Consider the following 12,535-nt stretch of genomic DNA (forward strand, 5'->3'; position numbering starts at 1 on the left):
TTCATTTATTTTTTACTCTATAATTCATAATTTTAAATGTGTCTGTCCAGAACTTTTCTATGCATTTAAAATGTACATAAAAATAAGTATAGCATTGATGTTTTATAACAATTATGTTTTTGCAACTTGCTCTTTTATTCAACCGAGAAAATCTTTATGCTAATACATACAAAGGATAAGCCTATTTTAAAACTTTTAACAGGTTTTACTTAAGTGACCTCCATAATCACCATCTTCTACACTCCTACCAGTTTTGTTTCCCTACATTCAACTGTTAATTGTCACCAACTTTAAGAGTGAAAAGTCTCATTTTAATTTCCAATATTGTATTGGAATCTTTCTCTTGAATTCTTCTATGCTGGTAAAATATACAACACACAATTTACCGTTTTAACCACTTCTGGGTTTACAATCCATTAGCATTAAGTACATCCACACTGTCATGCAACCATCACCACAATTCACCTCCAGAACCTTTTCATCTTTCCAAACAGAAACTTTCTACCCAATTAAACTAGAGCTCCCCATCTCACAAGACCAAAGTGAGCACTATTCTAGTCTGTCTCTCTATGAATCTGCCCATTCGAGGTACCCCATAAGTGGAATCACACAATATTTGTCCTTTAGTGTCACTTAGCATAAGGTTCTCACAGTTCATCCATGTTGCAGCATTTATCGTAATTTCACTCCTTTCTAAGGCTGAGTAATACTGCATGTGTGTGTGTGTATATATACACACACACACACACACACACACACATATCACATTTTGTTTACCTTTATCTGCTGGTGGACGCTAGGGTTGTTTCCACCATTTGGCTATTGTGAATAGTGCTACTGCGAACACTGGTGGATAAATACCCATTTGATTCCTTGGTTTTCAATTCTTTTGATTACATACTTAGGCACGGAATCACTGGATCCTATGGTAATTTTATGTTTCACTTTTTGAGGAACTGCCAAACTGTATTCCACAGCAGCTGTGTTATTTTACATTCCAACCAGCAATACACAAGGGTTTCAATCTCCACAGCCTCAAAAACACTTATTGTCTTCTATTGTTTTTTTAAATATATACACAGTAGTCATTCTGAATGGTGTGAAGTGATAGTTCACTGTGGTTTGATTTTCTTTCCCTGTTGACCAATGATGCTGAGCACCCTTTTATGTGCTTACTGTGGCCATCAGACTATGTTCTTTGGAAAAATGTCCCATCAACTCCTTTGCCCATTTTTGGACTGAGCTGTTTCATTTTATTGCTGAGTTCCAGGACTTTGTATTCATATATTCTGGCTATTAATCCCTTATCAGACATGACATAAATATTTCCTCCCATTCCATGGGTTCAGTCTTTTCACTCTAGAGTGTCCTTTGATGCACAAAAGATTTTAATTTTGATGAGGTCCAATATATATATTTTTTTCTTCTGTTGCCAATGCTTTTGGTGTCATATCCAAGAAATCACTACCAAATCCTGTGTCAGAGATTTTCCCTTGCTTTCTTACAGTTTTATAGTTTTTAGCTCCTAAGTTAAGGTCCTTGTTCCATTTTGAGCTGATTTTTCTAACTGTTCTAAAGCAAGACCGGCAATTTAGAACTCCTCTTCTGTAACTGCCTGTTCATGTACTTTGCTCATTTTTCTGTTGGATTGTGTTTTTCATCTGCTTTGATGAATTCTTAATGTATCCTTAATGTACTGCTATTCACATTTGTTGCAAACATTTTCTCCCAATTTTGTATTTTTTTTCAACCTTTTATTTATTGTTTATTGTATCTCTGTCACAGAGAAGTTTTAAATGTCTTACATAGCCGAATTTACCAACTTTTTAAGGCAAATGTGTTTTGGGTCCTCATTTAAAAGGTCCTCCTTGCCCCTCCAGTTATAAACAGTATTTTCTAACATTCTTTCATCACAGGTATTCCCCCTGCCCTCCTGCTCAAAATGCCATCTTTATTACATAATGTAATTTTAGTGAAACTTACTGACTAAATCAGACTAACACCAACCCCCCACCCCCACCCCGTTAACGTCCTCAGCTATTCAACAAATACTTAAGTACTTCTATGGCCAATTGGTCTAATTGGTCTAATTTTACATGAACATTTAGTAATCCTAAAAGTAGTTTGAAAAGTAGTTTAAAGCAAAGCAAGGAAGGGCTAAATGTGTCCCACTTACAGCCAGCTATGACCTCCTATGTGGGCTATAAAAGATTACTGCTGTTAACACACTGGGAAAAGTCTTCAGGTTCATTTTAACTTCACCCAGTCTACAAATATCATCAAAACACAAAAAGGAAGTTTATTCCAAGTGACTAACTCACATCTCACATTAAAGGATGACTAATCCCCTTCCATTAGATTAAGAGTACAGAACAGCATGTAACTATGTGACTCTTTAGACAGGCTAATTTTCTGAGAGCTGCCTTGAGGTCACTGAGTAGGTCTGCTTCTGTGGCTGCTCTGTTTACTTTTCAAACTTATCTGTTAATAAACCATAACTCTAAATTATTAAATAAGAAACTTAAAAGTCGTAACTCTTCTGACCCTGGCACTTATATGACTAAATCAAAAAACAAGGACCCACGTCTCCTGACTATTTTGTCGTTTCACAAATCTGGAAAAGAGGCTGGGGTCAGGACCAGTTTAGAATGGTCAATGGGTTGCCAGCCTATAAAATTCAGTTTTAGACTTTTTTTTTTTAAGCACATCAGAGTTTCCCTGTACTTTGTTATATGGCTGTCCAATAAAGGAGTCTTGTCAAGAGATGTTCAAATGTTACCGTAAGAAACAGATATAAATCTAAAAGGAGGTACCTGATGCCCTTGTTTCACCCTACCTAACTCTAGGATTATTCTCTGCAGAACTGAAGAGCTTCACAGCTCCTCCACACTTCTGTCCCTCAGGCAAGCACAGACTGATTTATCTAAGGTTCTTTTTACCGAAAGACACACTGGCATTAAACAGATCTAAATCTATTTCTTTAATTAGACACACCACACATATAACACTCTTCTTTTTCTCCAAATACATTTTTTAAACCATGACCAATGTAGGTGCTTCCCCAACTCTCAACACATGCATTACCATTCTTTCAGTTATTTATCCATATACCACAAATACTGACTGACTGCCTATTCCCTGTTAAGTACTAAGGACACAGCAGTGGTTAGGACAAAGTTCCTGCTCTTCTGTTATTTATTAGGGCATTCGACTGCTGTCATCCTTACATACAGTTTAGCTACACTATTAGCACTTAAGACCAAGAGACCTATCTTATTTGAACCATCAACCTCTTAATATAAATTATTTGTTAAGGAAAATCCAAACAAGTTGATGAGAACGGTCAATAGGAAGCTTAACTTAAATAACATGTATGTCTCCACTGAGGAAAAAAATATACCGCAAATTAATGGACCTTTCACAAACTTAGACTAACTGGAAAACAATCTGAAAAGATCCAAATTGTTATACAATTTCTTTAAGGAAATAATACTGTCTTCAATTCACATGCAAGGGGAAATACTTGGTAAGACTGTACTACTTTCCCTATACACCTAGGCAATTCCAAGGTGATCAAGTTTCTTCCTGTAAGTTTAAAATTACTATATTATAAAATTTTCATATAAAGTTTGTGATCAGCAAACACACTTTGTAGAATTTAAACATGAATCACCTAAGATTTGTGAGGAGTTTTGAATTACTGGAGTCCAAATGAATATAGACTGGTGATGTCTTTCATTACGTACAGTTGTATGGAAAGAACATGGATTTTGGAGAAGCAGCCTCTTACACCATATGTTTGAACTTCAGCAATGTGCAGGCTCTTCATATCTAAGAAGACAATTCTTTCCCTCACAATGTTTTAAGGAATAACCTAAAATATGTACAAAACATTTAGCACCAAAGCTGGTACACAGTTAATCTTTAATTACGTTAAGTTTGTCAGGAATGGTGCTTGAAGCTTCGAGGGAGAGGTTAGGGAGTGAAAAAAGTACAAAATGCAATAAATCATAACGTCTGACCCTACACAGGATAGTCTAATCGAAGGAACTAAAATTATAAAGTGGTAAGTGCAGAAACAGACAAAAAAACAAAGTGTTTGAGAGGTTAACTGACACTGAGAACCCAAGGACATCAACACTGGCCCTTAAAGAAAGAGTACTGAGTTCAACAGAATGGAAATGGAGGAAAGAATACGTCCTTTTCAGCAAAAGATCAAAACACGAAAGAGCATAACACGATCTAAAAAACTTTGTACAAGTTTGCAGCAGATGAATTATACAGGGAATGTTTAAGAGCGAAATACTGGAGATCAAGCTAGTAAGACAGGCTGCAACCAGACTGTCAAGGACTTGCTATCATCTTACTGAGAAGTATGGACTTTTCCTTTGGATAAAACCATTAGAAAATTTTAAGCAAGGAAATAACACAATCCAATCTAAATTTTACAATGATGTCACTGTAAGTGGACAGACTGGGTAGAAGGAAGCACAGCAGTTATCAGAAGGTTATTTCAAGAGCAATGACCTGAGTCCCAATAATGGCAGTGGCAATAACAAGAGAGAGAAACGATACACACCAATAAGACACAGGAGGAAGAATCCAAGATTTGTTGATGGATGAATGGGCAAGAATGTTGAAGAACATGGGATGGTTGGGAGGATAGTGTTGTCACTGAGAACCTAAAAACTGTGGGAAAAGGGAGGAAGTTGGGACACACTATATTCTGGGGAGATGTTAACAAATACCAACTGCTTGGAGAAGGAAGCAGACGTGTGTGAGTTAGAAGTAAAGATCTGGGAGTCACTTATGTAGACAAGGTAGTCATGAGAATTGCTACCCAGCAAAAGACGACATGCTGGGCAGGAAAAAAGAACAAGGGCTTCCCTGGTGGCGCAGTGGTTGAGAGTCCGCCTGCCGATGCAGGGGACGCGGGTTCGTGCCCCGGTCTGGAAGGATCCCACATGCCACAGAGCGGCTGGGCCCATGAGCCATGGCCGCTGAGCCTGCGTGTCCGGAGCCTGTGCTCCGCAACAGGAGAGGCCACAGCAGTGAGAGGCCTGCGTACCACAAAGAAAAAAAAAGAACAAACCACAGTGAAGACTGAGCTCTGTTGCTATTTCAGGAGAGGAGAGGGCAGGAAGCTGACGAGCGCAGCGTCCCAGAAGTCAGGGAAGAAAAACACTCCAAAAAGGAGGTAAGAGCTAACAACAGGTAAAATGAGAGAAAGACCAAAGATCTTTCTGAAGGCCAAAGGTAGTTTTTCAAACTGAGAAGTGTTTTTTAAATAAACTTTTTCTGTAACCAAACTAAAACTGGCAAAACTGAAAAACCAAAACACCCTTTAGAAAGTATTACTACACTAACAATTAATGCATTAATTCAGATTTTCTCTCTCAGGAATTCTCTTTTGTAAATTTAATTCTGCATCAGGGCAAATATGACTTGTACATATGAATCTTGGTACAAGCCATCTTTGGAGAATCTGACAACATTTGGAATAACCTGTTTATGTATGATGCACTCTATGATGAAAGTATGTTTAGTAATGTGTAACAACTGCTACAGGGGAAATTCAAACAACATACATAAAAGGAGAGCAAACTGGAAGCAAAAGAAACCCAATTACTTAAATCCTTTGTCAACAAATCAGATCAATGTGAAATAATGAGTCAGACAATAGAGTAAAAGCTTAAAGACTCATTAGGTCCACATAGCATCTCCTAAACCGAAAGGACATAAAACTTCCTCAACATTTACTGATGCTAATCTGCTAATTCATCTGCTAAGGGGTCTACCCAAGGTGATTTATTTACTTAATGCTTTTCAAATTTCCTTAGTTCCTTAAAACTGGGTTAAGTCTGGGACTGTGGCTGGTCTATGAAATAGGCTTATCCTATCATCCTGCTGCTTCCATTATGCATTGCCCCCCCAAGTGGTGGTTACCACAGTTTTCCTGAACCTTCTATGGTTACTAGCACCGAGTCGGATAAACACAATTTGGGTTGCAAAGTTCAACTTCTACTCTTCAGACTTAACTCATAATTCAGACATTAAGACTCCTTATCTTATGGCCCACAACTCAGTTTTCTAATTCACAAACTGAAACCAATAGTTGCATGTATGCGGAAATGACAAGTTTTTAAATGTCTCTATTCATATTAAATTTTAATAGAAAATTGAGACAATTTCTAAACTATATCATGAAGACAATTATCACAAAAACCAAAAATTACTTTATCCAAGTATGATGGGACAGTCATTTAGCTGTGAAAAGTTATTTTATCCATTATTAACTGTTATAAATTAAGCACTTGACTTCAAAATGTCAAAAGCAAAAAACAGTTCTGAGGCTTCATAATTAAAAAGAAAAAGAAAAAAGCTAAATATGGCTAACTCTAGATCTAAATCTATGCAGTAACATTCTAGAAGATTTTTTAAAAGAATTCATAATTAAGCGTCTTATTTAAGCTACCGGAAATAATGTAATATAATCAGAAACTCAAGAAACTATAGTTCAACGTGCAGCATCTCGTAATAATGGCATACCTTTTCTCTCTGTTTTCTGTGCAGGGACAGAAGATGTGGGTGTAGGCAGTTTTGATAAAGTAGATGCTCCATTAGCATCAAGTGATTTCTTTGGCTGGTGATCAGACTGTAGCGTAAATGGACTAGAAGGAACAGTGCTTGGGGCAGCAGTTGGATGAACCACTGGTTTGATGGGGTGCTGTACTGGCGTAGAACTACTGTGAGTCTCTGCTCTTGGCAGTCTGTAGTCTCTGTCATTGTGTCTGCTTGTCTGAGACAAAATATTCTGTGGGAGCAAACTACTGGCATCACTGGAATGCTTGTCTTCCACTTTAGTTCAGAGTTCGGAAAAAGAGATGTTGGAAATGACGGAAGGGGAAGAAAAAAGATTACGTTAGAAACCTGTCTTTAACATCAGCTACTTTAGCAACACACTTGTATTTGACATCTTTTTATAAAACTGCGAGCCCAGTTAGCGTCTGCAGTTTTACCACTAGCGTATAGATATTCAAATACTGGAAGAGGAGTTTTAGCTCAACTGTACGCACTTCATCTACACTGAGATTTCAAACAGGCTGCTAGTTTGGGGGATTCTTTAGAACCACACACCATAGCTCAAACAAAACATCTTTTAAAAGATCAATATATGGAGAGGTATAACATTTTACTCAAATAAAAAAATATATTTTAAAAATAGAAAAGGTAAACGGTCCATTCTTTTAAAATATGGATCTTGGTTCTAATAATTGACTGAATTATCCATAGTGGTTCAGCTACAAAGGAATACTACTACTTTGTTGTTAGCCTGATTTTTCTGAATACTGAAGTGGCTAATTAGTGGGCTCTAAAGTAGCTGGTACTAGGGCTTAAATGACCTCATTTTGGGATGGCTGAATTTTATAAAGAACTCTGCACTGAGTAAGTAAATCAATTCATATTTTTAATGATGCTAACAAATACCAGAGTTAGTTATAAAATCAAGTTATAGATAAAGCTATCTGATAACAGGAGCCCTACATCTGCAGCAAAGTCAGAAAAATATACTTGGTATTATCAGTCATGTTAAAAACAGATCCTCTTCCAATTTAAAGCCACAAAATTATTTTAAACTCAAAAGTACTTCTGCTTCCGCAAAGAGTACAAAAGAAGGAAACTTTCAACAATCACAGTAACAAAATTTGTATTTGTCAAAAAATCTCCAGCCTAAATTACAATAATCTCATCAGTAACTGAAGGATTAAAGCAACTTCCAAGGAGAAAAACACCTTAAGATTCAAGCACATGATATGTAATGATACTACCAAAGGATGCCCTCCCTGTTGAATACTGTGTCGTTTTTTCCAGTTCATGGTTCCTCCAAGACTAGAGAGCATGGCAGCACAAAGAAGGAAGTAGGCTTAAACCGCAAAGCAGTTTTCAAATCGTCAACGCACACCTGCAGCAGAGACACTGCAGAGCATTACAGCACACGAGGGCGCTATGGCGCCAACAGCCTTCTCCTGCTCAGGGCTCGAGACGCAACGCTGTTCAGCAGAGACTCCATCCGCACAGCCACACGACAAGAACACTCAGCAAACATCTGCAGACACTTCTGGGTGCCACCACTGGGCGAGGAGAGGTGTGCTACCGGGGCTGGCACGGTGAGACCAGGTGTAACACTCTACATCCTACAACACAGGACGGAATCCACATGCATTCCCTGACCCCAAGCGCCATCCGTGCCACGGCTGAAGAACCCAAGTTAAAGTTTCTCTGACCACAGAGCCATCAGTCTGTGAGGCACCGATTAAAGGTAATAAAAATAATCAACAATACAACCACGCCAGTACAATTACAGCAGCAGTAATACCAAATTTAAAATTTTACCCCCACAACGTCACTGTCAAACTGTGCATATTATTTGCTACGTTGCCAAAACTCCCGAAACACAAAAACGCTCTTTAAGAATCTTTTTTCCTACCTTTACCTCTTTACGTATGAAATGTTCCCACCCCTCCCTGTCCCCTCCACACGCACACCTCTTTCGCTGGCTGTTCGGGACAACAGAGCTTCAGGCCCTACCCTACATGAACAGCAACGTAGCAGACGTACGGGAGGCGCTGCCAGCATTTTCTGGATATGGACAAAGTTAAGCACTTCAGCGCCTGGTGACCATTATTACTGTCCCGCCAAGAACAGTCAGCTGACCAATTAAAAAAAAAAGTAGCAGCAATACAGCTGCAGCCCTTTCTCAAACATTACTTAAAACTCAAGAAGTGTGATAAAGGAGTACATTTCAGCACAAAGACCCACCGACTCCTCATCTGCACTTCTAGGAATTTCGCTAAGGAAGTAATCAGGGAAGCGGGCAGAAATAGGAACAACAGCATTGTTTACTGCAGGAAGAAGCTAAAAGCCACGCGGGTATCCACGGAGAGAGGATTATTTATGAATGGGGGCACGTCCAACACCGGAACACCATGCAGTTAACATATGTTGAACCATAAAATGGCAAAAGGAAACAAATCCTTGGAAAACATTTTTTTCTTAATTTTTTTTGGCCGCACCGCGCGGCACGCGGGATCTTAATTCCTCAACCAGGGATCGAACCCGCGCTCCGTGCAGCAGAAGCACAAGAGTCTTAACCACTGGATCGCCAGGGAAGTTCCATATCCTTGAAACATTATTGAACAGAAGAAAAAGGTTAAGAACAGTAACATACAATCCTATTTTTGGTGTAAAATACATGCATATGTAGTTTTTATATACTTTCACATGCAGCTAGAAAAAAGTGTATGTCTCCAAGTGTTCCTGAGTCATGAGATTAAAATACTTTCCCTCTCTCTACTTTTAATAACAAACATGCCTAACTTCTGAAATCATAAAGAAGAAAAAACTGATTTCCCTTTTGAAAGAAAAAGATGCACACAGATAATTTGAAAACAGAACTGTGATTTTATTTCCTTAAAAATTTTTATTAAGCAGCCAGACGTAGTATTTTCACTTCCATCAACTTTTCTATCAGACCTCTAATTACCCCAAGAGAGGACGAGTGACTAGGTTATTCTGGAAAGAACAAACGTACTAGGCTCTGATCTTTTCTTCTCTGGGAACCATCAGCCACTACGTGGAGAGGCCTGGCCCAATAACTAAAAAACGTTACTTTTACACTCATCTAGCCACTCTTCCTGGATACCCACAATTTGTTCAGGAGGACCACAAGCTGGGCACTGTATTTTTTTTAACCTGGAAAGGAAAACCTCTCATTTTTAGTTATTCGCCAAAAAGTCACAGTTACTTAAGATATTAAGTGAAATGGGATTACAACCCAAGTCTTCTGTCTCAAAATACAATATTCTTAAATTTCCTAACTTCAGTGCTTTAAACCATTGTTTTTTTCTTAGAATTCAGTACAATTTCACTAATATAAAAAGTTAAATGTTCCAGGGAACATACTTTAAACATTCAGCCCTACAGAACTATATTATTTGTTTCATCTTAAGTAATTTCTCCCATCAAAAATTCAATATCCTCCACTGGGACCAAATGTAAATAACCCTACTTTTTGTCTTGAGTTACAGAAGGAGAATTCAAACGCTTAAGTCTAAGAATTCCCAAAACACATCTAAAAATTCTCAAAACTTCAAAATTTGATGGCGAGCCTAAGAATTCTATGTGGCATTTAAATTTTATTCTGGGCAAGACAAGCCACTGGGAATAGAATATATTTAGTAAAATCTTCAAATTCAAATTTTATTTGAACTTAAAATTAAATGTATGTTACCCATATTGTCCAACTCGGACAAAATCTGACCTCAAAAGAACCTGAAGGTACCCACAGAATGGAGACGGCACACAGATCTACGATCGTGGTGAAACCCATTTCCAAATACAAGGATGGGCAAGCTTCTCGCTGATAACACAGACAAAGACAGGCACTTCACGTCACTCTCTGTGTGCGGCTATCGTTCAGTTACTGGACTGAAACCCAGCGGGTTTCTCAGTGACCAGTGTAAATGGGGGTGGGGCCTCTTGTCAATCCACAGCATGAAATCTGACTTCTTCACCAACTCTACAGCATCAGAGCCACCACGGGTAGTGATGGACACCTCCACGTGCACCGTTTCAAGAACAAAACGATGCACGTTACGAGGACAGACCCAACACAGAAAACCTTTTATGTTTCTATTTCTTTTAGTTTACCTATATAAACGGATATGCACATAAATCTGTAAAGTAAACAAACTACAGGAATGAATCAAACATTATATTGGTTCAAAGAAAGAAATGAATACTTACTTCCACTGGCAAACCCACTAGTGGCTGTTGCTTGCATCACCTCTCTTCTGTAATCCCTATCTTTTGGGAAGCTATTAACTGCCATCTTGTTTGCTTCTTTTTGTCTCTGTTCTCTAAAAATAAAAGATACACCCATAAAAATTACAAGAGATACAATGAATCTACATTTAACACTTCTGGTCAAATGCTCAACGAAACTGTATATGGAACATAAAAGAACAAGGCAGTAATATCATTCAACTGGTGTGGGACATGGGATACAGCAAACAACATTAATGTTTCTCACCGATGGCAATATTATACCAATTATTTACATGCCATTAACCCTACAACCAAAACTCTGTAATGATAATTCTACATATATGAAGGAAATATATTACTGTCCTACAATAATGATAAAGTTTTCTAATACCAATTATAGGGAAGATGTATGATAGATTACAGATTAATATAAATTTTTAAAGTACATAAATACACTGACTGTTCACAAGGCCCTTGTGGACAGCTGCTCATCTGTCCTAGTTTTTTTGGTTTTGCTTTTTAAGGTAAAGAGAAATTATGGAAAACACAGACATGGGCCAACCACTGCAGTTAAGGAGTGACGAGCATCACACTGAGAAACCTGAACTCAGAACGTTTAGCACCCTAAGACATTAGCCGGTAGAATCAAGAATGAGAAATACTGTTCAATTAAATGAGCAAATACCTTTCAAGCCACTCTTTTGGTTTTTCCCACTGTGAGACTTCTGTTCGACAATTGTAGTAGTATTTTTTCCCAGAGGAGCTAATATGCTCAGACCAGTCATCGGCAGAATCATAAGGCTTAAAAACACATTTCAGAAAATTAGAAAACGTTAATACAATTTAATCACTTGGTATGAAATATCAAGAATGTCAATGGTTTTCAAGGCATACATATGGAAAAAGACTTGAGATAAAAGTCCCCTGATCTAAGATGTCTAAGATGTAATTACCTGCATATATATCTTAGGAGACCCTAGTCTATGAAAACCTTCAAGGGTAACAATGGAAAACTCTATAAAATATCAAATTAAACAGATTAGCAGGTTCATTAGGCACAGGAAGAATGACACGAGACTAACATCACAGTGACTTTAGGAAAGCATTACAAAGCTCCCCGTTACCACAGTTTTAATTGCTGAAATCTAGTCACATGGAGAAGCCACTCTCAACTGACACTCTAAGGCACAACAGTAATCACAAATAGTGTGACAGAGAACAGCCTGCCTGTATTCACTGTTACATAGTGGGAAAAAAGCACACACAAAAGAACTTTAATGTAAACACAAAGCTAATTAAAAGCTACGGATTTGTTTCAACTTCAAAATCCATGAGGTGGGTCAAGTATTAACTAAACTTGTCTCACACAGTATATAGGGTTGGCAGTGTTGCTCTTTTTCCCATAACTAAAACTGGTCTGTATTCCGAAAGTTCTCAGATACAGTCTCTTGCTAGTAATTTCATAGGCACTGTAAAATTATAATGAAGTTAGAAATATCTGAAAGGCCCAGTTCTCATGGAATTAATCTCAACAAAAGTAATGTTTAAGTGCTTGCACCAGCTCCAGGAAATCTGGTAGAACCCCAAGTACACTTGAACATGAATTTAACTGTTTTCAAAGGAGCTTTGAGGCTAAAATGAAATAAGGTTATACTCTGGCAGCCCATCCTTCTACTGGGCTCACCACAGTACAGAGGAACACAATTTT

General features: G+C 37.9%; 1 protein-coding gene across 5 annotated transcripts in view; it reads right to left on the bottom strand.

The window, feature by feature from the left end:
- The window catches only part of WAC (WW domain containing adaptor with coiled-coil), an 83,090-nt gene that overhangs the window by 18,069 nt on the left and 52,486 nt on the right, over positions 1 to 12,535 (bottom strand). For 4 of the 5 annotated variants that reach the window (XM_060097854.1, XM_060097852.1, XM_060097853.1 and 1 more), the window contains 3 exons: positions 11,513 to 11,628; positions 10,807 to 10,919; positions 6,550 to 6,858 (listed from right to left, as the gene is read on the bottom strand). In XM_060097854.1, the coding sequence (XP_059953837.1) occupies positions 6,550 to 6,858; positions 10,807 to 10,919; positions 11,513 to 11,628 (538 nt within the window). The remainder of the gene's footprint in view (positions 1 to 6,549; positions 6,859 to 10,806; positions 10,920 to 11,512; positions 11,629 to 12,535) is intronic. The other variant, XM_060097855.1, reaches the window with a different exon arrangement.

This window comes from Mesoplodon densirostris, chromosome 4 (genome assembly GCF_025265405.1).
Source record: "Mesoplodon densirostris isolate mMesDen1 chromosome 4, mMesDen1 primary haplotype, whole genome shotgun sequence".
NCBI lineage: Eukaryota > Metazoa > Chordata > Mammalia > Artiodactyla > Ziphiidae > Mesoplodon > Mesoplodon densirostris.